Below are 24,083 nucleotides of genomic sequence, written 5' to 3' on the forward strand. Positions count from 1 at the left end.
CTGACGAATAAATGGAAGCCCTAGGTCAGCATGACCATACGGCTCTTGTTCTGGCTTTCTACATTGCTGTCGATAATAATATGTCGGCTAGAGCCACAATAAACGTTTTGGAAGCAAATATGTATGATATTCTAGTTAAAAGCTTCAGAATTATCTGCAAAAGTTATGTGAACTGTCAAGAATTTTGGAGTGGCTAACAGGTGCTCAAAAGTACATGGTATTTCATAATTGTAGCCAAGTTACATACATATAAAACGTGAGTAGCTCTGAACTATCTACTGTACAGCTCTAAGCACTATCGATCCAATAACTTTAACACTTTTAAGAAGTTCACAAACCTAGAATGAATCGCTTGTCACTTATATATCTACTTTCCGATCAAGTCATACATTGGTGGAACTCATCACCTCAACATGTGAGTGAATGTCTACCCACCAACACAAGTGAAGATACCACAGGTATTGTGGTTCGATACCACGAGATCGCCAATAAATATACTTTATCTGGACTAATTAAAGCCTTCTGGTTTGCGAGTTATCAAAGGGACCAAGTCGTTTCTGGGCGCGTAATCGAATAGTAGTGGTGATCATAGTCCATCCTCCACTCGACGCCACCACAATACCACCAGTATTGTAGTTTGACAACGCTTTACCAGTAACACCTATAATCGAATCGCGCCCACCCAGTAAAATCAAAAGTCAGAAGCGAGGAGGTCAGAAGATATATTTGATGGGTTATCAATATATCGAGAAGTGACTGATCTAATCTGGCTAATGATCGTAGGAGATGTTTCACACACTGTTCTGAAATGTGATCCGGTGTGGATGCATGACCGAGCGCCTTCAGCTAAATGAGTTCACTAAAACTAATGTGGTCAGCATCCAATGTCGAACACTTACAGAGCTGTTGATTTTGGCGATTTGTTTGCAGCTACACAATTAAAAGAAAATTTGAGACAGATCAACATTTCAACTATCATGATTCAAAACTGATGGCTTATATCAACTTTATGTTTAGCTTGTAGATTGGTGCCGAGTTGCGATTGACTATGATCACCACTACAATAAGATTACGTGCCAGATAACGACTTGGATCCCTCGGTAGTCCGAAAACCAGAAGGCTGTAATTGATCCAGATAAGATATATTTATTGGCGATCTCGTTGTATCGAAAGAATACCGAGACGTGCGAAAGAGTACAGGCAAAATGGCAGAGCGTCTGAGCGTTCGCAAGAACAAGATGGACAACGGAACGAAAAGTGATTTTGTTGCAGTTAAACAAACAAGTACCGTAAAACAATCACTGCTACATTTGGTTGTAATAATAATTGTTTCCATCACACCAATCGCGTTCTCGTCATAAAAAGTAGGTCACTACAAGCTAAGATCTTGCTAGCTGTAAAGGTTTGACCAATAAGCGTAGTAGATAATTGATTTAAACAGAAGGATGTACTGGAGAGCAGTGTATAAATGGAGAAGAAATATATTTAACGTTCATGGCGTGTACGTTTTTTTCATACCTGTAACTAAATGTAAGTGTGTGAACTGATATCAGTAACTTTTTGTAAACATGTTCGTATTTTCAGTAAAACTATCCACCCATCTATAATATATTCTTAACAAAATAACTCAACCGATGTTTTTCAGAATGTTACACAGTAGCAACCTATTCGAGGTTTACACCAAAAAGTGACAAAGCACATTGCAACAATCTGGAGTTTTACAACGCCTTTAAACATAACACTTTTATAGTCAAAGTATACCAACCCAGTAATCAATGAAGGTAAATTTGGAAATCTATTAATATGTTGAGAAGCGTTTGGTCCAGGCTGGCTAACAGTTGCAAGTGATGCGTATCACTACGCGCACACTCGTGATCTCGTGCGGATGCGTGACCGAGTGCCTTCAGCTAGGGTTAGTCCAGTAAAACTAACGAGGTCGGCTTCAATGTTGAAGACTAATAGGACTGATAATTCCGGGGATTTATTTACGGCGACAATAGTTTATGTTGTTAGCAGTGACTGTGGTGGTTTTCAGACATGAACAGATTATGTGAACATGCTAACATCTGAGAACAACGCCAGTATATGTGCGCCGCAAATACGAAACGTCCGCCACCCTTAGGTTCAAGGTCGTTGGATAGAAAGCAGTGTTGAGTTTGGAGGTCTGCTAATTTTCTTCTGTGTCGTCTCACCTCATTTGTTCACCCTTACCGTCTTATCAGTTAGTCTATATCAGTTTCAAGCTTGGAACACTTCGTATCACCAAGTACTAACCTCTCAACAATTTTGGCTGATCATATGATCATATATGAACAGTGAGAACTCCAGAAACCTTAGAATTATTTCATAATGACATCACAACTCAGATGTTTGGTTGGCTGTGTACATTTCTGTCTGCTCATGTTTTAATATCTGTTGTTTATCCTAATCTATAATGCAACTGATTCTCTAAACGTTTTACATTATTCAATTAATGTATAAAATCGCCCCATATGTAGTCTGAATCACATTAAATTGGACTAAGTTGACGCAACCTAATCATCTTACTCACTGATTACTATTTGGCTGCCGGCGTGTGAAAGCCTGAAATATATTCTAATACGCTTCGTATTCAACTTTTTAAACCACCGAAGTATTTTATACAAAACTGAATAAGTTATACTCCAGCTGGAGTTAAACAAAGGTTCAACACGTCGATCCCCACAGGTTTACAATCATAAAGTATCCCGTTTATTCTTGCTCTTTATCTTTGACCACACGGAACGTTCTTCAGTTTCAGTTTGGAAAGGGCAGGAGGCTTGATGGCCTGTGTTAGTCCTGGCAATGATGGTCTCTCAGATGGTCCAACTTTTTTTGAAAAAGTCGACGGATGGAGCCTCAACCACGTGCTGAGGTAATGAATTCCACTCATTGATGATTCGATGGGAAAGTCGGTAGTCAGCTGACAAGTAATTCGTTATGGGCTTGTGAATTTTTTTGGAGTGACCTCGTAAATTTTATGTTTTAGAAGACAAGAAAAATGAGGGCATATCAGGTGCAAATTTATCACTAAGCAATTTGAAAACTGTAATCAAGTCGCCTCTGATTCTTCTTTATGACAGCGGGAATAGGTTTAGCTCGGTCAGTCTAGTACCATACGGGAGCTTCGCTATTCCGGGAATCAGCCTAGTTGCTATTCTCTGAACCCTTTCCAAGAGTTCACTGTCTCTTTTTAGGCAGGGGCTAGCTGCTTGTATGCAGTACTCAAGTTTAGGACGTACGAACACTGTACACAAAGTTAGAAACGTTTTAGCGTCGAGATGCCTAAAAGCCCTACGTGTGGACCATAAAGTTATAAAACCTTTGGCGGCTATTGCACGGCAGTGTGCAGTAGTCTTTAAGTCTTGACTAACGATGACGCCTAAGTCATTGTGTGCCTTGACAATAGGTATCTCAGTGTTATCGTGTATGTATCTGTACCCTGATGGCCAATATGCATAACAATACGTTTGGAAGTATTTATCATCAATTGCCAGGTTTGGGACCATTCAGATAATTTCTCCAGGTCGTTTCGGAGTTCTAAGCTATCACTCTTACTTTGTATCGCTCTCCATATCTTGACATCGTCAGCATAGAGCAAGGCTGATGACGATAGTAGACGAGGGAGGTTATTTACGTACAAGAGAAATAACACTGGCCCCAAAACTGTGCCCTTGGGGACTCCACTAAGCACAGTTTCCCGGCTAGACAACTTGGAGTTCACCTGTACTCTTTGTTGACGTCCAACTAGGAAGTCTTTTACCCACATCAATAGATTGCCTCCAATCCCGGCATTCCTTAGTTCATATAACAGCCGGCTGTGCGGAACTTTGTCGAAAGTTTTGCTGAAGTTGATGTAGGCTACGTCTACAGGTAACTTTTGGTTCTTAAGAGCGCACCAGCTTTCACGAGCGACTAATAAGTTTGTGAGACAAGAGTAACCTGTTCTGAAACCATGCTGTTTTTCGGAGAGGATCCGGTTTTCATCGAGATACTTTAACAGCTCCTTCCGAATAATCTTTTCTAAGATTTTAACAACCATACTAGTTAGGCTAATTGGCCGGTAATTCTCAGGCTTATGTTTTGTACCTGTTTTGAAGACCGGGCTTACTATGGCGTCCTTCCACTCCTTTGGTAGACGACCCTGGGTTACGGATAGATTAAAACATACACTTAAAGGGTTCGCAACAAAGTTGGCTAATTCCTTTAGTAACCTAGGGTGCAGTTCATCGGGTCCAGTGGATTTACCTATGTCAAGCTTAACTAGCAGACCAAGGACATCGAGTTCTTTAACGGTCAGACTGTCCAGTGTTTGTGTGTGGGGATTTTCATGGACTGGTGAGAAGGGTGTTTCTATGGTGTATACATTGCTAAAGTATTTAGAGAATACTTGAGCTTTGCCAAAGTCGTCCTCCACTAATGATGAGGCAGTGCTGTCTCCCCATAGTGAAGGAACATTTCTTCTTTTTGTCCTGTGGTTTATATACGAATACAAGCGTTTAGGGCATTCTATGGATTCCCTAACGATTTTCTCTTCGTACAGCTTTCTGGCCTTACGGAGGGTCGAGGCACAGGTATTTCGAGCCTTCCAATACTGAGATTTTGCCTCGTCAGTCCCCAGTAACCTAAACCTATCCCACATGTTCCTTCTTTTACGGAGAAGGATGCGAACCTCCCTGCTGAACCATGGTGGGGAATTTCTCGGCCCCCTAGGTGTAGTCCAAGGGATGTAGGGGGCGGTAACTTTTAAGTATAAATTTCGAAATACGTCCCAAGCCGTTTCGATCGAGGACTCTGGGTCTATTGTCCAATCTACTGATGATGCTGATTTCATGATGTCTGGTATGTTGGCTTTCCAGACGTTAGGTCTAGATTAAGCTGACGCGTGCTCGTGATCGACAGTTATATGGAAGTCGAAGCTTAAAACTGCATAATCACTTTTGCCTAGGGGTGGCATGTAATCAAGGTTTGCAACGTCATCCTCATTATGAGTCAATATAAGATCTAGTAAGGATGATGCAGAACCCAGGTCGTACCTAGTTGCTTCCTTCACGTGTTGCACTAGGGCACATGTGATTACCGCATCAACTAGTTCCTGTTCGAAGGAATTTGCTGACGATTCAGTCCGCAGGTCTCCCCAGTCCACCATGGGTGCATTAAAGTCCTCTAGGATTAGACATCGACCATTTCGTGACCAAGTGTTGAGACTGCTTAGCAGAACCTCATTTACCTCACAGCTTGGACTGCAATAGATCAAACCAAGCAGCAGCTCTTATCCCTTGCATTTCAAGCGGCAACTAACTAATTCATACGTCCCACTCATGGGATACACTGTCGATAATGGCGAATGGAATAGCATTCCTAATGAATAGAGCTACTCCCCCTCCTTTACGCTTATACATTGTCGGCCCTTACTAATGTAAAACCCCGGAAATCAAGTTCCCTACTATCTATAGACTGCGTCAGCCAAGTTTCTATGACTGCGATTATGCCTTTGTACAGGTTTGTATCGTACTCATCATCCCGAGGTTAGTAAGTTTCTGCATAGGTTAATCATGATACACCTTACCGAACCTTATTGATATAGTTTCAGTTTGTTGGTTCGCCAAAGAGGAATGGTCAGCGCGAATGTCGTGCTTATTCAGCGTTAGCAAATTTTGCGATTCTACGTGAAAAGGCGGGCTACTCTTTATGACTGAGGTTTTGACAACTGCTACGGTTAAAATTACAGGTCAGCAGCTAGATGCAAGCTGTCTATTTAACTTTCCGAAAATAGGGGTTATTATGATATCCTTTCAGTCATTTGAGAACTGAATCTAGTGTAAGTACACGTTAAAAAACTCAGTAAGTGATTAAGAAGTAATGCCTTTCAGGAATAATGTCGGTTAGAGATATATTTCATCGAAACCTGACTAGTTAACCAGACAATTTCCTTAGTAAAATAATACTCGACAGATTCTGTACTGATAGTATGACCATGGGGCGTTTACGGCAATGCTTTCAGAGGGGATCTCACTTAAGTAGTTTGAGAATTTTTGGGTGAGTCAGGTTATGCTACCTTCACACTGGTCAATCAGTAACTAGTGATGTACGCTTCATCACCGTTCACTGCAGTCTCAGACCATGGAAGAAAAGCAATCATTTCTTCCCAGTTTATCCATGTTCTTTGCTTCTAAAGGTCAAAGATCAAACTGTTTTGAAATATACTTGACCTCTTATAGCTGAACAAATATCCGATCGGCCCCATAGGTGACGTAAGTTGACAAGGCTAAGCAGGTTTTTACATATGTTATTACATTCAACACACCGAAGTTGATAAGATGCTTACCCATCCGACTAAATTTATTTCTATGAGACTATTTGTAACCTGCCGTCTTAGTTCTTCATATAAATATGTGGCTTCCTAATTCTTATTTATTCATAACAAAATTTGTGACACAATAGGGTACTGAAAGGATGAAATGCCTAAATTTCGGGTGATTATCCTGTCCAAGTATATCTTCTGATTCTTTTTCAGCACCGGAACCGTTGCTTATAAACCTGGAATCAATTTCATCAGAGGATTCAATCTTGTCAACACATATTCGAAATGATCAGAAATCCCTTAATTATGTATGGCAGAATGTTCTAAATGTAATGCATTAATGATCTAAGATCATTTATTTATCCATAAATTTAATCTCACTTCCAATGAATAAGACAGGGAAAAAACGGAAAAAGGGTTACGCTGGAGAGTCTATTTTGTCTTATTTTATCCGAGACACAAAATACAAAGCTTCCGCCGAAACGTTGAACCCATGTAATATACCTACATCTCTCCCAGTATCTAAAAGCAATCCACTCGAAAAAACTCCTAGGAAGTGCCCTTTTTATAAGTGGATTCCAGGTTTGTCAAATGATTTAAGTTTATAGTAATGATAGATACATCAATTACTGTTGATGCTTTCTGTTATGCTGAAATTCCTGGATGTACCTGTTACTTCCTTTCCCATTTCCATTTTGACCATTTCAGGGGCATCCACAAGAATTTCAAAGGAGATATCTATTGCAGCGAGGTATATCTTCATTTCTTTTTATTTATGGTCTTAGGTAACAAAGAATCTTTTGAGAGATGCTTATGGTTCGGGGCTGGTCATTAATGTGCTTGAGATAGAGAAGAGTACAAAGATTGGCAATGTAGAAGTAACAGCTTTAGATGCTAATCAGTAAGACTATAGTGAAATATTCATTTGTTCTTCATTTCTGTTTTTTTTAAATGTTTTAGTTCTGCAAAACGTTATGGTTGTTTATAGCTTGATGATTGTCTGTGGTTAGCAAAATTCAGTAGGGTAGAATTGTCATTTAAGTTTTTGCCAGGGAATGTGCTGTATTATTACTGTCACTTCTTTTAAAACGTTGAACGGATAAGACTTTCGTAATCGTCCTGAATAAATGAATCCGGGTTTAATTATTTCTTTATATCGCATTGACAATCTTCAAAGTCTTGGGGACTCATTTAATTATTCCACACAAATAGCCGGAAAATAGGTTGATACTGTAAACAACTTTTCGAAGTGTAAATTGAACTCTAAACTATGCCAGTGTTTGTAGTTCATTGATGTAGGTCTTTGGGTTTTCACTTTCTACAAAAATATATAACAGTCGGCATTTTCGTAATTATATTTGTGGACACGAAACCAAGTACCAAAGCCCTCCGTAGCCCATTATTCGCTTAAAATTCAGCTAAAACAGATGTTGCAGTTAAAAAGATGAACAAGTTGATGATGTTTCAGGCAAGCATATACTTTTGAGAACCTTCCCCAAATGTATACCATACTTCACATTAATGTAGCAGGAGGAGCTTGATAGAATGTAGAGAAAAGGTATCAGAATGATATTAATAGTGCTATTCAAAGCTGATTCATATAGTTTAAAAAAAGTTCGGCCATGGAATGATAATTATGAAATAATAATTAGGTTTTAAATATTAGATATATAAATCAGCACCACTGCAACTGATTCCCAATCATAGGTCGCAATGATCTATCTAATTTCATTCAAACATCACTTCTCAACGCTGCTCAGACGAACAATCAATGACAATGCACTGATGTCATGCCTTTGCCCAACTACCGTCAAAATTTTCCTAGCCTGCTTATATCTTGACCAGAATTGTATGTAGTTATAGGTTTTACTAGAGCGTATGTAACACAAGTGCCAGCTACCTCAATTGTTTAGAGTTCATGACTTCATAAATAAACCTGCCATTTCTACCCGAAACCCTATACCTGTCTAGCCAAAGGTCCCACCATAATACGAATAATACTGCGAATGGATCTAGAATCAAATACGAGCAATATGTGCATATATCTTACTACCGTAGGCTATATTTCATAACCATAAGATAGTGCGCTTGAGTACCTACCCTGCATAGTGTATTTTAATTTCAGTATGGCTAGGATACTTTAGAGGATGACAATATTTTGTCTGTAGTTATTGGTAATGTGTTTAAACTTTAGCGAAAACATGAACAGTATTCTAACATGGATTGCACGCGGGTAATATTTTCGAGCATAGTGTGCTGTCTTTCAGATCTTGGTGTCAACCTCAATCTGTATCTCCGGTGTAAATGCCTATAATCAAATTACTTCTCATGGTTAATCTTCTCCCTTTGTCCGCAAATGAAATATGGCTAGCTAAACGTTATCACATATAAAGACGAAGTAAAATAAACAACCTAAAAACTGGCACGGTAATGTTTTGGGTCAAGTTGTAAAGTGTCTAATCATTTCAAACTTTGGAACAAATTGGCACAGTGAGTATGAGAACTTATAGAAAAAAAATATTTGCTTCATTGTACCGGACTTCAGAAAATCTCATTGAGTTCTCGATTGCCAGTTTCTGCTTTCAAGGCAACAAAGAAACGTAAAATTTGTCAAATATTTCTAACCAGTAGTCAATAACTTCATGGATTAGCTTAGTCTCATAATTCAACTAGGCTGAAACCTTTTTCCAACTGGTTACTAATTATAGTATTTCACATCCGTATTGTTAGCAGTGCGGTATATATAGTTCACATCGCTGACAACTCACTGTATTCATTTTTCCAATGTATATTCATTGTTTTATTTTACTTTCTAAGAGTTCTTCCTGTAAGTTCAAGTTAGATTTTCTATAATTCTACCACACTTCACATGTTTTTCAACTGATCACCGAACACTGACAAAAGTGAAATTCACAATCTGCGCTTCTAAACCTTTACATAGTTAAAAATATATTCCATTTTAAGTCTATGAGAACTAATGTTTTTCAAATCAGAAACCATCAGAAGCTACTGGATAAATAGAAGTTTAAGTAACATAATGAAGCAAATTTTATTCCCAATTTTAAATCCATTTTACATTGATTCCTGGCGATTTCCCTGAAATTCTTATTTTAAATTAAAGTCATAATATAATAAGGTTTATCAATACATGTCTATGCTACTATTTTGTTCTATTTTTCCCACTAATTTATCTTACAGTTGTCCTGGCTCTTTAATGTTCCTTTTCTATGTGCCATCAAAACAGAGAACGTATCTGCATACCGGTGACTTTCGTTATACACCATCAATGTTAACTCATCCAAGCATATTAACAAATTACATATCGGACAACAGTGCTTCTAAAAAACTACCAAGAATACATTCAATATTTTTGGATACAACGTAGGAGTCCTGTTTTCTTTTTATCTATTTTTTAGTGTATATATTTGTACTATTAGTACGTTTTTCCATTCTAAAATAAGCTAAAATCTGTGGGGGATATGGAAGTAAAACTTATGAAGAAGGAAATCAATATTAATTTAAGATCAATGTAGTGTCAACACATTTTTGCCGCACTACTTGATGACTTTCACTGCATTTTTACTGATTTGTGTTTAGTGATATTTACTCAGTTCATAAATTCCAGTCATTGTAACTGATACGTAACAGATTAACTAGGATGTTTTTAAAAAATTCTATTAAGGTCATCACCAGTATACCTTTTCTGGCGAAACTGGACCTCTCACTCTAGGTAGTGGGACAGGAAATAGAAAGATAGAAGTAGTCTCGTTCATTATATTGAAGCCAGAGTTGCGAAGTGTTAATCTAGTCCATGAACGTAGCAAAATCTCTTAACTTATGCCTTTATATTTTAAATACACTACTTGAGCATTATCTTATGTATGACGATTACTGTTAGAATAATTCTCACTATGTTAAGATATAGTGGTGTATATAATCTAACTTTAGATGAAAGATTTTGTTCTAAATCATTCACATAAACAAAAGGTGTTGGAAACGTAGAAGAAATGACTAAAACCGTAATGGTTGCAGTCAGTTTCTTAATTTATTTATTTCTACCAGCCTAAATTGATTGTTGGATAATCATATTTCTGGGTAAAGAGCCGCAATATACGGTGTGATAACCGAAATTATGAATGCCGTATAGACGATGTTTTCTGGGAAACAATTCAGTATCTTCCCAATTTTTATATGACATTTCTCTCACTGAATTACGATACCATTAAAGTAGAGTATTATTGGACTTAAGATTTATTAGATGTGGAAAACTCGAATACAGTACCAGTATCTAATGCTTGTAAAATGTTTCTTTTTTTAATTTCATGTTGACTGTAATTCAGTTTTCGTTACATAAGTTTTGTAGGATGTTACATTTAAAAAATATTGATATGTTTTCCAATCAAAATTATTTGTTGTCTCCACCTAAGAATGATCAGTTGATTACTCCTATGTTATTACTGTTTTTACATTGTTTCTCGTTTCCCGTGTCTAGATGGGACTTTTGACAAGATAGAAAATTTTCATGTATTCATTTTAAGATGATCTATCAATTTTTAGATATTGTTCATCTCAGTATGACTTTCCTAATCAAGTGGATGTTATTCATGGAGCACTGGAAGTTACACGTGATTATCTGATAAAAGATCCTACCATTTTAGTTGTTTGTGGAATGTACTCAATCGGCAAGGAACGATTTACTCTTGGTAGGTATTACTGATAACAGTAAGGTTCTAATTTTCTTTATTACCATTATGCATAAGCAATAGTTCCCACTAATTGTAAATATAGTACCCGATCAAGTTTCCAAATTATTGAACAGACTATATCATTTTCATTTGAAATTTCTTTTGTCTGCTGAAGTTATTAGGAGTTAATTTGTTTCATTCATCACTAATTAATGTAATCCTATAGTATTGACATGAATAACCGGTGTATATGCATGAAAGATTACGTTTTGTATATTTCTCTAACGTCTGCGAATGAATAAGATCGGAACAATCAAATGCTTTTGTACAGTTTTTTCTTTCTACATTTTCAGTAGATCGATTACAGTCATTGTAATCAAACAATATATTTTTTTAGTTATTGAGTGAATTCGCTTGTTAACTGAAATAGTTGTATTAAATGTTTCTCAAAATACATATTTTCCCATCACAATTCTTTTCACTCTTTATCTTCTTATAAACCTTGGATTTGGTGTCATTTTTAGCATTTCATTCTCCGATTTTTTTTTCTTAACTTCATTTCTTATGTTTTTAGTATCTTTAGTGTATGGTTAGCAGTGCAATCTAAGTTGGTCGTTTTTCTATATTCGGGACTCGTCAGTTAGATATGCCTCCGTGTTCATGTTCTCACTGAGATTCGAACACATTGCTTCGCGCTTCAAACGCTAGCGTGCTTCCTACGAAGCTATTGATTCCAGACAACTACTAACGTACTCAACAGATTTGAAGGTAGTAGTAAAGATCTGTAATATTTCTTCATTGATATTCAAAAATAAGAATGTTAGTTATTGTTGGAATCAGTAGCTCAATAGATAACTCGTCGAAGTTTGAAGCGAAAGGTCTTGGGTTCAAGTTTCAGTGTGGACATCATCATTAAGATGAAGGTAAATGCCAATGAGTCTGAAATAAGACGAAATGAGCAGTCTGGATCCCACCGCTAGCCATATTATCAAATACACCAAAAATTTGCGACTAAAGGCAATATCTAAAAACTGCTTAGGATGTACATATATTATTATGAGTTTTTCAGTAGCATTTTTTATGTACAGATTTCTACTACTTTCTATATTGTCTCCCACCCTATGCTTCTCATCTTGTTGGTCTCCTATCTAATTTTACTGATTCAGGTTTTATTAAGCATATATACCTTTGCTAAGTCCTACGTTGTTAACTTACTGACTGTTCACAACTAAGAGAAGTTATTCATACAGATAGTTGATAATAAATTGAATTTTTTATAGGGTTAGTAAATAATTAATCTAAAGAAGTAGACCAGGCTTACCTAAATTGATTGGTAGAGTAAAGTGAGGGAGCCCCGAATAAACATTTCAAAATAGACCTCAAGATACTGGAACATCAAGATATCATACAACTGACAATTAAAAAATAGCATTACGAAGAATGTGCAACATATATAGAAATATAAGTTTGAATGCAAAATAGTTTCTAACCATTCGATACTTATAGACTTATTAAAGTACAGTAAATTTTAGCTTGTGTAATTGATCTTTGATTACTTTAAATTATTTATGAGATATAAGCCAGCGTATCATATCAACTTTCATGTGAAAAAGGATAAGCAACTGCATTTCATGAAATCTTAATTTTCAGTTAAAAACGGACACTAATTCAGATCTACCACGTACAACTGAAGGGGGACGTATATATTTACATTTTATTGTGATTTAGTTGGTCTACGTTTGTTGTATAAATAAAGACAATACTACTCTATCGAATTTTACAGACTGACATCATCAGTGTACATTCTAGCTCAGATATGCGTTATAGGGAGTTGGCATACCACATTATTACAAAAAGACGAAAATAACGAAGGAGATCGAAGAAGTGTAGTAGCAATGGTAGAAAGAGAGACTAAATCATTAGAATATGGCTTGGAAAGACCACTGGAAATCATCTCATTGATAACGAAATGCCATCTTCAATAAATATTGCGTTTTACTGGAAAAGTTTATTCAAATGACTTTATGAAGTTAAAAGGCATTCCCTTTATCATTGAACTCAAAATCTGCAGAGTAAAATTTTATAGTCTGAATTAATCTCAAACTGAAATTACCATGTATTTAGAAAGACAGTATATTGTTTATGAACTACTCATAAGTAGACAGTTGTGGATCTCATGAAATTCATTGGTACTAAATACCTTAATTCTACTGAGCAGTTGTGGAATTATTCAATACAAAAAGTTATGGTTGTTTCGTTTACGATTCAAGTAATTGTAAACAAATGTTAGATAGCAAGTGAATTGTTTGCATATATTTAATTAATACAATTAGAAATATATAAGCCTAACTCCGCCTGAGAAAATCGTCAACATTATCCGACCTGGCCCTTCTTTCCCATACACACCAACAAATGCAGGTCAAGACAATTAGTGTGTCAGCAGCCTCTGCATCAGTAGGCAAGGGGAAAACCAACATCCTCAAATACAACACAGAGAATACTAACCCAATCACACTTGATGGAGAAACTCTTGAAGAGGTGGAGTGTTTCACGTATCTGGGCGGCATCATCAATGAACTTTCAGGATTCGATGCAGACGTAAGATCGAGGATTGGCAAAGCAAGAACAGCATTCCTAAAATTGAAGAATATATGGAAATCAAAACAACTCTCAATCAATATCAAAGTGATAATCTTCAATACGAACGTCAAGACAGTTCTATTGTACAGAGCCAAAACATGGAGAACTACCACAACCACTACTAAAAGAGTACGAGTATTTGCAAACAATTGTCTAGACAATATACTGAATATCCGTTGGTTGGATACCATCAGCAACAACCCATTGGGAGAGAACAAACCAGATTCCAGTTGAGGAGGAAATCATCAAACTGAATCACGAGGCAAGCTCTAACTTAGAATTCTAAAGGGAAACAGGAAAGGGAGACGCCAGAGAACACAAGGCGCTGAGAATTAGAAGCAATCATTTAGACGATGAGAAGGAACTGGAAAGGATTGTTCGTAACAGAGATGAATAGAGAGTGCTGGTGAGCTGCCTATGCTCCTCCATGAGGGATAACAGGTGTAAATAAGCAAGTAAGTAATTCCACCTGTAGCCCTTCTAGGGTTACTACCGTCCTGAAGTCCGGATAGGAGAGTAAAGATGGACACTGAGTCAGAAACACCATACCGTACAAAACAACTCTGCCGAAAACGCCAATCAGTAGAAAAGATTTAAACCATTAAAACTCTGTCATTTGAGTTGAAAAATCTTCATTCAGAAGAATTATGATGCCTCACAATAAAAGCCGAAATTCCTCTGTAGCCACGAGGCTGACGTTCCCTCTAACAATCAGAGCAACAATTAATATAGGTACATGTAATGTACGGACAGTGTGAGAGACGGTGAGGACCAATCAAATAGCTGCGAAAATGAGATACAATTTGGTGGTGCTTAGAATAAGTGAAACCTATTAGACCCAAGCTGGACAGAAAAGGTTAAATTCGGTAGAGATACAGCTGTACTCTGGTCATGAAGAACAAAATGCTCCAGACACACAGGGAGTTGCTCTAACGCTGCCCGAGGAAGCACGTAAAGCACTAATAGGATGGGAATCTCATGGACCAAGGATCGTCAAAGCATTATTCAAAACAAAGGAGGGAATGACGATGAATGTTCTCCAGTGTTATGCTCCCACCAGTGATAGCAACGACAAAGAGATCAGTTTTACAAGAGACTGCAATCGATTATGGCAAAGTGCTCAGGAAAGGACCTGACCATCCTGTAGGGAGACCTAAACACCAAAGTCGGAATAGATAACACCAGGTATGAAGATATCATGGGACGACATGGACTGACTAGGAGAAAGGAACGAGAACGGTGACAGATTTACAAATTTGTGTGGTCAACAAAATGGTTATGGGTAGCACCATATTCCCCCACAAACCCATACACAAAGCTACATGGTTCTCACCGGATCACACTACAGAGAACCAGATCGATCATATTTGCATCAGTAAAAAACTCACAGGGTCAACGGAAGACGTGAGAACAAAGGGAGGAGCTGGCATAACTTCAGAGCACCACCTGGTGGTTGCCAAGACGAAACTGAAGCTAAAGAAGCGCTAGACTATTGGAGAAACAGTATTGCAAAGGTTTAATACAGTCTTTCTCCGAGACACTGAAAATTTCAGCTAATTCAAGACAATTCTCAACAACAGGATCCAAGCCTTATAAGATCTACTAAGAGAAGATGAAACTACTATGGAGGACAATTAGAACGGAACCAAAGAAACACTAACTTCAACGTGTCAGGAGGTTCTGAACTGCAAGAGGCATCATCTTAAGGAATGTATCTCTATCAAAACCCTGGAAAATATTCAAGAAAGAAAGAACACAAAGAGAGTCGAACAGGAGCAGAGAAAGTCGAGGCACAGACCGAATACACAGAAGCAGACATGTGAGTGAAGAGAAATATCAGAGCCGACAAGCAGAAATACATAAGGGACCTAGCAAAGACAGTGGAAATGGCTGAAAGAGAAGGAAATATGAGACAACTATGTGACACAACAAAGAAACTAGCAGGGGAAATATAGTAAACCAGGGCGACCAGTCAAGGACAAAGAAGGCAAGCCAATCACTGAGATTCGGTAACAGAAGAACAGGTGGGTAGAGCACTTTGAAGAACTCTTAAATAGACCAACCCAATTGAATCGACCGGACATCGGAACAGCACACACGGAGCTTCCTCTAGATGTTGCTCCTACTACGACTGCAGACATCAGCATAGCCATCAGACGGATCAAGAGTGGGAAAGTAAGAGGACCAAACGACATAACGGCTGAAGCACTGAAGTCAGACATAGAAGTAACTGCAAACATGCCTCATGTTTTACTCAGCAGGATTTGGGAGGAAGAACAAGTGCTGAAGGACTGGAAAGAAGGATGCCTCGTCAAGATACTAAAGAAAGAAGATCCCAGCAAGTATGGGGAATACAGAGGCATCACACTACTATCAATATCGAGAAAAGTTTCTAACAATGTTGCTGGACAGAATGAGAAATTCAGTAGATGTCCAGCTTCCAGACCAACAGGCCGGATTCCGTAAGTTTCAGTCGTGTACAGACCGAATCGCGTCATTATGGATCATTTTTGAGCAATCAAGTGAATGGGATTCGTCACTATACATCAACTTTCTTTGACCATGAGAAAGTGTTTGTCAGTATGGATAGAAGAACCTTATGGCACCTTCTTATATACTATAATGTGTCTGAGAAGAACGTCAGCATCATACGGAATTCATGCGACGGACTACCCTGTAAAGTCGTTAATGGAGGTCAGCTGAAAAACGTATTCCGAGTGAAGATCAGTGTCACACAAGGCTGCCTACTCTATCTTAATGGAGGATGTGAGAACCAGGAGAGGAGCTGTTATGGCTTCAGATCACCACCTGGTGGTTGCCAAGATGAAACTGAAGCTAAAGAATCATTGAAGAACTAGGGAAACAGCAGTACAAAGGTTTAGTACAGCCTTTTTACGAGATACTGATAAACTCAACGAGTGTTAAGATAGCTTTCAACAACAGGTCCCAAGCCTTATAAGATCTCAGAAGAGAGGAAATTACTATGGAGAATAACTGGAAAGGGATCAAAGAAGTACTAACTTCGACGTGTCAGGAACCTCTGGGTCGCAAGAAGCATCATCTTAAGGAATGTATCTCTATTGGAACCCTGAGGACGTTTTATCAAAGGAAGAAGAAGAAGACTGCAATTAACAACAGTCGAACAAGAGCAGAGAAAGTCAAGGCACAGATCGAATGCACAGAAGCAGACATGAGAGTGAAGATCTTTGGAGCTGACAAGCAGAGACATGTGGAAGACCTATCAATGGCAGCGGAAAGAGCTGAAAAAGAAGGAAATGTGAGATAACTATATGATATAAAGAAGAAATTGTCAGGGATATATATATATATATATATATAATACAAAGACACCGAACACTCTTTACTTGATGGAACTAAGTTTCATAAGTGTCAAGTAGAACTTCTCTCACCGATGTAGTATATACTGAACCTTTTTTGAGGCCAAACTAACGTTTTAATGAAGACTACTTTAAAACTAATCTTAAACTATCCAACGAATTTAATTTATTGGTTATGCCATGTCCAATGTATTAGAAAAACAATCCGATCTTAAAATTCACGTATTAATTTTAGGGTGGTTTTCATTGATTAGCTTTCACTATTCACTGATTGTGTGAATTTTGTTTATTCGATTTCCAATCAATTTTCATTAAACTCATCAACTCACAATGATTTTTCATTCAAATGACAGTCCGATAAATTCTTTAACAAATGTAATCTATCTGTAGTTGAATAAACTTGTGTGTGAATTAATCTTCTTGGATCTCTATCAAATAAATCTTCCTTATAAGATTTTTTTCGGAGTAGCCCGGGCGAAGAGAAAAAAGAGCCGTTATATCCTGGTATCAAAGCTTCGTTAGAGTTGTTTCCTATCACTAATATATTATAATTACAGAACATTTGATTCAAACACGTAATCCTTTTCAATTCAAAGTTTTACAATAAAACCGATATGTGTCAAAGTTTAAGTCTTATGAAACTCGATCGTCAGCTGGCAAATGATTAGTTCTGGCTTTGTAAGCTTTTCCGGAGCTTACTTGTAAACGAGGAAAATGAAAGCGTGTCAAATACGAAGTTGCGGTTAAGTAATTCAGGAACTCCGAGTCCTTCTATATGACAATGGAATAGGTTTAGTTTAGACTGCCTTTCGTCATACAGCAGCTTTGCGATTGAGGGAATCAGCTTAGTTACGCTCCCCTAAATTTTCTCCAACAACTCATCATCTTTTTTGTATAAGCTTTGTTTCGAATTCGAGAGAAAGAACCAAATTTATGTTTCAAATAAACTGATTCGGAAACAACATTCGTCTCGTGTTATTTTGCTTCATGGTAGCAGTAGCGAAAGCGTTTTTGAAATCAAATGCTTTTGGACAAAACTAATATGATTTTCTCACATATTCCGGTTGTTTACGTTATTTCAATTGTATGTTCCCCACAATAACATTCGCGCTAAGTTGATTCACTAGGTAAATTTGATCTAAAGTAGGACTTACGGAATTATGAAAATAGTAATTGACTTGCACATTCAATCGTATCGCAGTCACAAATACTGAACCTCTTAGAGTTTTTAAACTTAACATTTCATTTCCCCACCAAAGCCATTGCTGGGTATAAAAGAGAATAAGCAAAATCCTGGCTAACGAGTTAATTGAACTATTTAGAGAAATGTATAGGTCTGGAAATACGGACCCCTGTTGTACTTAAGATGCAGTAAACCTTGGGAACATATTGACAAGATTTATTCTGTTTTTGTTCTAATTATTCATTATATCATGTGTTTAATCCCCTTCAACGGAATGGAAAATATTACGCTCTGTATATCGGTCGTTGTGCTAGATATTAAGACTGTAATAAAAAGAAACTAAAATGGGGATTCTAGTCCTATAACTGAAAATGAGAGTGACCATGCGATAAGTTTACTTTGAAGCTGTTCGAAAACCCATTTGTTCCTGTTAGTCTATCCCTGACTTCTATACACACCATTGTCGCTAGCTTCACTCACTAAAACGTAAGAAAATATAATGGAACTATAACGTGGACTTCCAAAATAGACAATTAAATTCCATAAGCATCTGATTGTCTTTCTGAATCAGGTTCTAGATATTGTCAGACTGGATAGTTTGAGACGCGACACTACGCTTGTTGAAAATATGTTTAGTTTATTCTACAAAAGGTTGCATTTGGTAACCAAAACTATTCCACCGACCACAAAATGACATTATTGTGAAGAAATAAGGAAACAAACTTAAACTAAAGGAATACGAAGTTTAAAACTTTTAGTCCATTAAAGGACTCATCCACGGAGGATTTTAATTAACAAATGATGATCCAGCTAAAAGCGACCCACAATAACTATATTTTGTATCATATTGCCACAACGGAAACTGTGATTTTCTTTATTGTGTTAACCGAAAAAGCTATCATCCTTAAACTTCCTTACTTCTTTATATCAGTTTATCCAGTTATGGCTAGTAATTCTTGGTTAATTTCCTTGTGGATTTTAAGAGTAATTTATAATCATATGAACTTTGATTTCGGGGTTTTTAACAAGTCCGGTATCTTTGCAGGTATATGATCGACGTTGATTCAGATCATGCTCTAGTGCGAGCACCTATCTGTCTGCGTCTTACTGGACGTAGGAAAGACACTGCAGGGAAACCTCTTAGGGTTCTACTTAATGATAGGCAAGAATATATTTCAGGAACAACTGGAAAAACAGTTAGACAGACATGTAAGTTGTGCCCACCCCGAGGCAGCGTGGAATGATATCCGAAAAGCTGTAGAAAGAGCAGTGATATCTGCTAGTACGGTAAACCATAAGGTTATGGAGAAATACTAGATTTCAGCAGCATCTACTGCGCTGGTAGATGCTCGAAAACTCATCCCATCTGGCTCTGAGACGTTTACCCTTGAGATTTTTAAGGATGGCACTCCAGTACTAGCAGCGAAATTGACAGGTCTTAGGTAGAATCTGGGAACTGGACGTAATTCCATCTGACTGGTCCCAATCACTGATCGTGCCAGTCTATAAGAAAGGAAAAACGTCTTTTTGTGACAATCACAGAGGAATCAGTTTGACTAATATAGTGTCTAAAATATTAGCTTCAATAATACTTCGACGCCTAACTAGAGCTTGTGAAGAGCAGACTAGTGAAAACCAGGCTGGTTTTCGACCTGGACGTGGTTGTGTAGACCAGATATTCACTCTACGTCAGGTCCTAGAACATAGACACACATTCAGACGTCCCACAATCGTAGTATTTTTCGACCTTAAGGCGGCATTTGACTCTGTTGATCGTTAGGTTCTATGGCAGTGTTTGTCACTGAAAGGAATACCAAAGAAGTACACTAACTTTATAAAGGCTCTCTACTCAAACACAACTGGTCGAGTGAGAGCTTATGGCGAACCGTCATCAGAATTGATTACCTCAAGTGGTGCTTGTCAGGACTGTCCACTCTCTCCATTATTGTTTAACTTTATTGTAGATGTGCTTTTATAAATAACACTTTCTTCATCCAAATTTAGAGGAGTTGAACTTCTACCAGGATACTCACTTGTTGACTTAGAATACACCGATGACATAGTTCTATTTGGTGAAGACGCTGACAAAATGCAGAGTCTTTTGACCACTGTAAACAACAATGCAGATATGTTCGGGATGGAATTCTCTACCTCGAAGTGCAAAATGTTACCTCAGAATTGGGTTTCATCGACACCTGAACTAATGACAGGGAGTGAAGTAGTTGAGCGTGTTGACGGCTTCATTTATCTTGGAAGTTATTTATTATTATTATTATTTAAACACATAAATATTGGTACAAGGAAGCACCAGATAAATATGCGCCATACAAATCTCATTTGATTTGCTTGAGGGCTGTGATACTGCCCAGGTGCCCAAACTGAAGCAGGTGGTTTTCTTAGGGGCCCACACCCGGAGCCTTTGACCGAAAGATCTGATCCACAAGGCAGTGGAGCATCGTGAGGAGATGCAGTCCCATGGTAGCCGGTGACCAAATAATTGTTTCGTACGCCATTTATTCCTTCAGGATACTGGAGCCCATGTGCACCATTGGTTTGGAATCAGGGTTTTCCAACTCCCCTAGGTGAACTTTCCGTGTCCACCAACCCGGTTAAAGCGCCGGACATTCACTTTTCGTCCTCTCAATTTCGTAAACAACACCCCCGCCACGAGAAGGCAGTGAGCAGGAATTCCCTGTCAGAGGCTATATATGCGTGGCCATGTGAGAGCATTTGGAGAGGGAGAGCGGACTCTCCCCACTCTCGACCGTACCAGGGCATTTGGGGGCCAACTTGCCAACTTGCGTCATTTATGGCGTAGGCGAGATATCCGTCTAGCAACAAAAGGACGGGTTTACTGTGCAGCAGTTCGTTCCGTCCTACTTCATGACAGTGAAACATGGCCGGTCAGAGAAGATATTTTTAGGCCATTAGTATTCGATCATAGGTGTCTTCGAGGCATTGCTCGTATAATCCTGGGACCACCGGGTAAGTAATGCAGTTGTTAGGAAACGGGTACTAGGTAAGGATGGCAAATCGGTTGACGAAGTAGTGAAATTTCATCAGTTGAGATGGCTGGGATACGTGTTACGTGTGCCCAACCACCGACGTGCAATGCTTTATGGTGTAGGAGTAGGTCTGAGGAAAACTAGGGGCGGCCAGACCAAAACGTGACACAAATCCATGAAGTCACTAACAAGTGGAATGGGCCATGTTGGTAGATGTAGACTACCTGGTTGGGATCCGCGAAATGATGGCAATCGATGGTTAGAGACCTTGAATGATATGGCTCAAAATCGTTTGTGATGGCTCAGGTCCATCCACTCTTTGTGCTCTCCCAGATTCTAATCTTCCGAATTCTTCATATCCCTTTTCTTCTCGTTCCACATTTATTTAACTGAATCATACTCCTTGAATAACATCTTGAAATCCTAATCTTTCCAATTACTGCTTATACTTTTACTACCTCTGTCACTATGGGATTCGAAGCGACAACTGCATCTCTGTGCTAATGTGGTATGGCAACTCGAACTGATGTACGTACGTACGGAGTTCTACGTTGTGACTGACTGATAAGTCTATAATCAAATTTTATGTATGCAGTTTCACATTACAGGCTAACCATTGAAAATCAATATATTCATGCAATATTGTGAATTGACTGAAATTAGAAATGTGAACTATTAGCTGAAAACTCAGTAGTCTAAAGGTTAAGCGCTACTCGAAGTTGTTGCACATTTTTGAGCAATCTTATACGAAGATGGCCTAGATTTTTTTCGGTTTTTAGTGGTTCAATTTACAACGTTTATAATATATCGAGTGTTAATGTTCTTTCGAGTTATTTGATGAATTATTGTCCTATAGTTCGTCAAATATCACGCGACAAACATCGCAAGTCAGAATATCGACTTCTAGGACCTTATCCTTTGTCCAAACTAATAATGCGTTAACCAGTACTAGCAGCTTTGAGTCCACTCGTGGTCCTTATCGGTCCGCTGTATAGTAACTTCTCTCCTAGCGTAACCCGTTCAGTCCAGAACACAAATATCAACTTCCACTGTGCGAATCGTATATTTTAGATATACTTGGTTTATATACAAGCAGACCAGACCGCATCACACCATAAAATGAAAAATAATAATTATACAAGATCAAACCAAAAGTGGCTGTTAGTGTGGGATACTGTAACTGATAAATTGGGAATAAGTTAAGATTGGTAAATTGTTTTGAAGTAGCCAGTAGGTCAAATGAAGGCTTGTGATAAAAACAATACGAATTTATTCATAATCTAGTTACTTAATAACTATCCAATTAGAATATATGTAATAGTAGTCCATTAATAATTCCTAGCAGTTACCATTCATCTATTCTTCATTCGGATATGACATACATAAATGTTATATCCCGAAGAGAATTATGAATGGTAACTTTTGAGAACTATTTATGGACCAGTATGATACATATATTTCATATTGCATAATTGTTAAGTAACTTAACTATTCATATTCCTTTTATTATAAGCTTTATTTTGACCCATAAACTATTACTATACGATTTACCATTTTTGAGTTATCTCCAGTCTCTTAATTACGGTTCCCCACATTCACAGCCACTTTGGGCTGAATCTTGTACAAATGTTATTTTCTATTTTGTGGAACGATATGGTCTGTTTGATTGGTACATAAACTCAGTATATTTGAAACAAATGATTCATATTGCATAGGTTGTTATTAGTGTTTTGGACTTAACTGGATGGGCTAGGCAGGTAGTAAGATCGGCAAGTACTTTAGACTGCTCATACGGGTTTCGGGCCTCATTGGTCCGATCAATAAATCACTGCTTTCTAATAGGCGGGTACAAGATAATGACAATTGGAGGACACACGTTATAACAATAAACGATTATTTGTTTGCTTTTCTTTTCATAGCCTGTCATTTGTAGTATTTATCGGCAAATTATTCGTACATATTTTGATATCATCATCTTTTCATTCTATTCTACTTGTTATATTTACTTTGCGTATTGAAACATCCTTGTGTCTATTATTATTATTATTATTATTATTATTATTATTATTATTATTATTATTATTATACTGTCTGTCATGTGTGATATGAGGAGAGTAACGTGATTGTACGATTCTAAACCATAAAGCTACTTTGAGAAAATAGTAAAAATGGGGGTGTGAATTTATTCTCAATTAACATGTGCTTCGAGTTTCGTAACGTGGTCACTTGATCCTTTTTTAAAAAAGAGGAAGGTATACTTTTATTCTAACTTTATATTTCGTTACTTTATTGTTGTTATTATTTATAAATAAAGTATGACTCAAACATACAATCAGTCACACAAAATGCATTATTATTATTGTCATTAGTAAACATTAATTTTTGTTTATACATTTAAAATGAAAGAACAGAATTCCTGATAATTTTATTTGGTAAAGCTACTGTGATAGTTTTATGTAGGGTAAGTTAATCATATAAGTATCCTGACTAAGTAGTTGTAGAAGAGTAAATATGAGTCACCTACTTCCAATTGGGTCTGATAATACCATTTATCTACTTAGTTATGCTTGTTACCTCCAATTGAGCATAGGCCGCTGACCAGCATTCTCCAACCTACTCTGTCCTGGGCCTTCCTTTTTAATTCTATCCAGCTTTTGTTCATTATTCTCATGTCTGTCTCATTTCTCGGCATGATGTGTTCTTTGGTCTTCCTCTTTTCCTTTGACCTTCAGGATTCCATGTAAGGGCTTGCCTTGTGACGCAGTTGGGTGATTTCCTCAATGTATGTCCTATCTACTTCCAGCGCTTCTTCCTGATTTCTTCCCCTACTGAAATCTGGTTTGTTCTCTCTCACAGTAGCTTGTTGCTGATAGTGTCTGGCCAATGAATCCGAAGTATCTTGCGTAGACA

The 24,083-nt window shown here is 37.6% G+C and overlaps 1 protein-coding gene across 1 annotated transcript in view; it reads left to right on the forward strand.

The window, feature by feature from the left end:
* Window positions 1-6,708: 6,708 nt before the first annotated feature.
* Window positions 6,709-24,083, forward strand: part of Smp_136360 (putative dna cross-link repair protein pso2/snm1) — a gene marked incomplete at its 5' end in the record, with an annotated part of 28,679 nt that continues 11,304 nt past the window's right edge. Inside the window, 5 exons of the mRNA XM_018799303.1 lie at window positions 6,709-6,904; window positions 6,940-7,073; window positions 7,108-7,223; window positions 9,521-9,703; window positions 10,880-11,025. Coding sequence (XP_018651105.1) covers window positions 6,709-6,904; window positions 6,940-7,073; window positions 7,108-7,223; window positions 9,521-9,703; window positions 10,880-11,025 — 775 coding nt within the window. The remainder of the gene's footprint in view (window positions 6,905-6,939; window positions 7,074-7,107; window positions 7,224-9,520; window positions 9,704-10,879; window positions 11,026-24,083) is intronic.

Source organism: Schistosoma mansoni, chromosome 3, assembly GCF_000237925.1.
Source record: "Schistosoma mansoni strain Puerto Rico chromosome 3, complete genome".
NCBI lineage: Eukaryota > Metazoa > Platyhelminthes > Trematoda > Strigeidida > Schistosomatidae > Schistosoma > Schistosoma mansoni.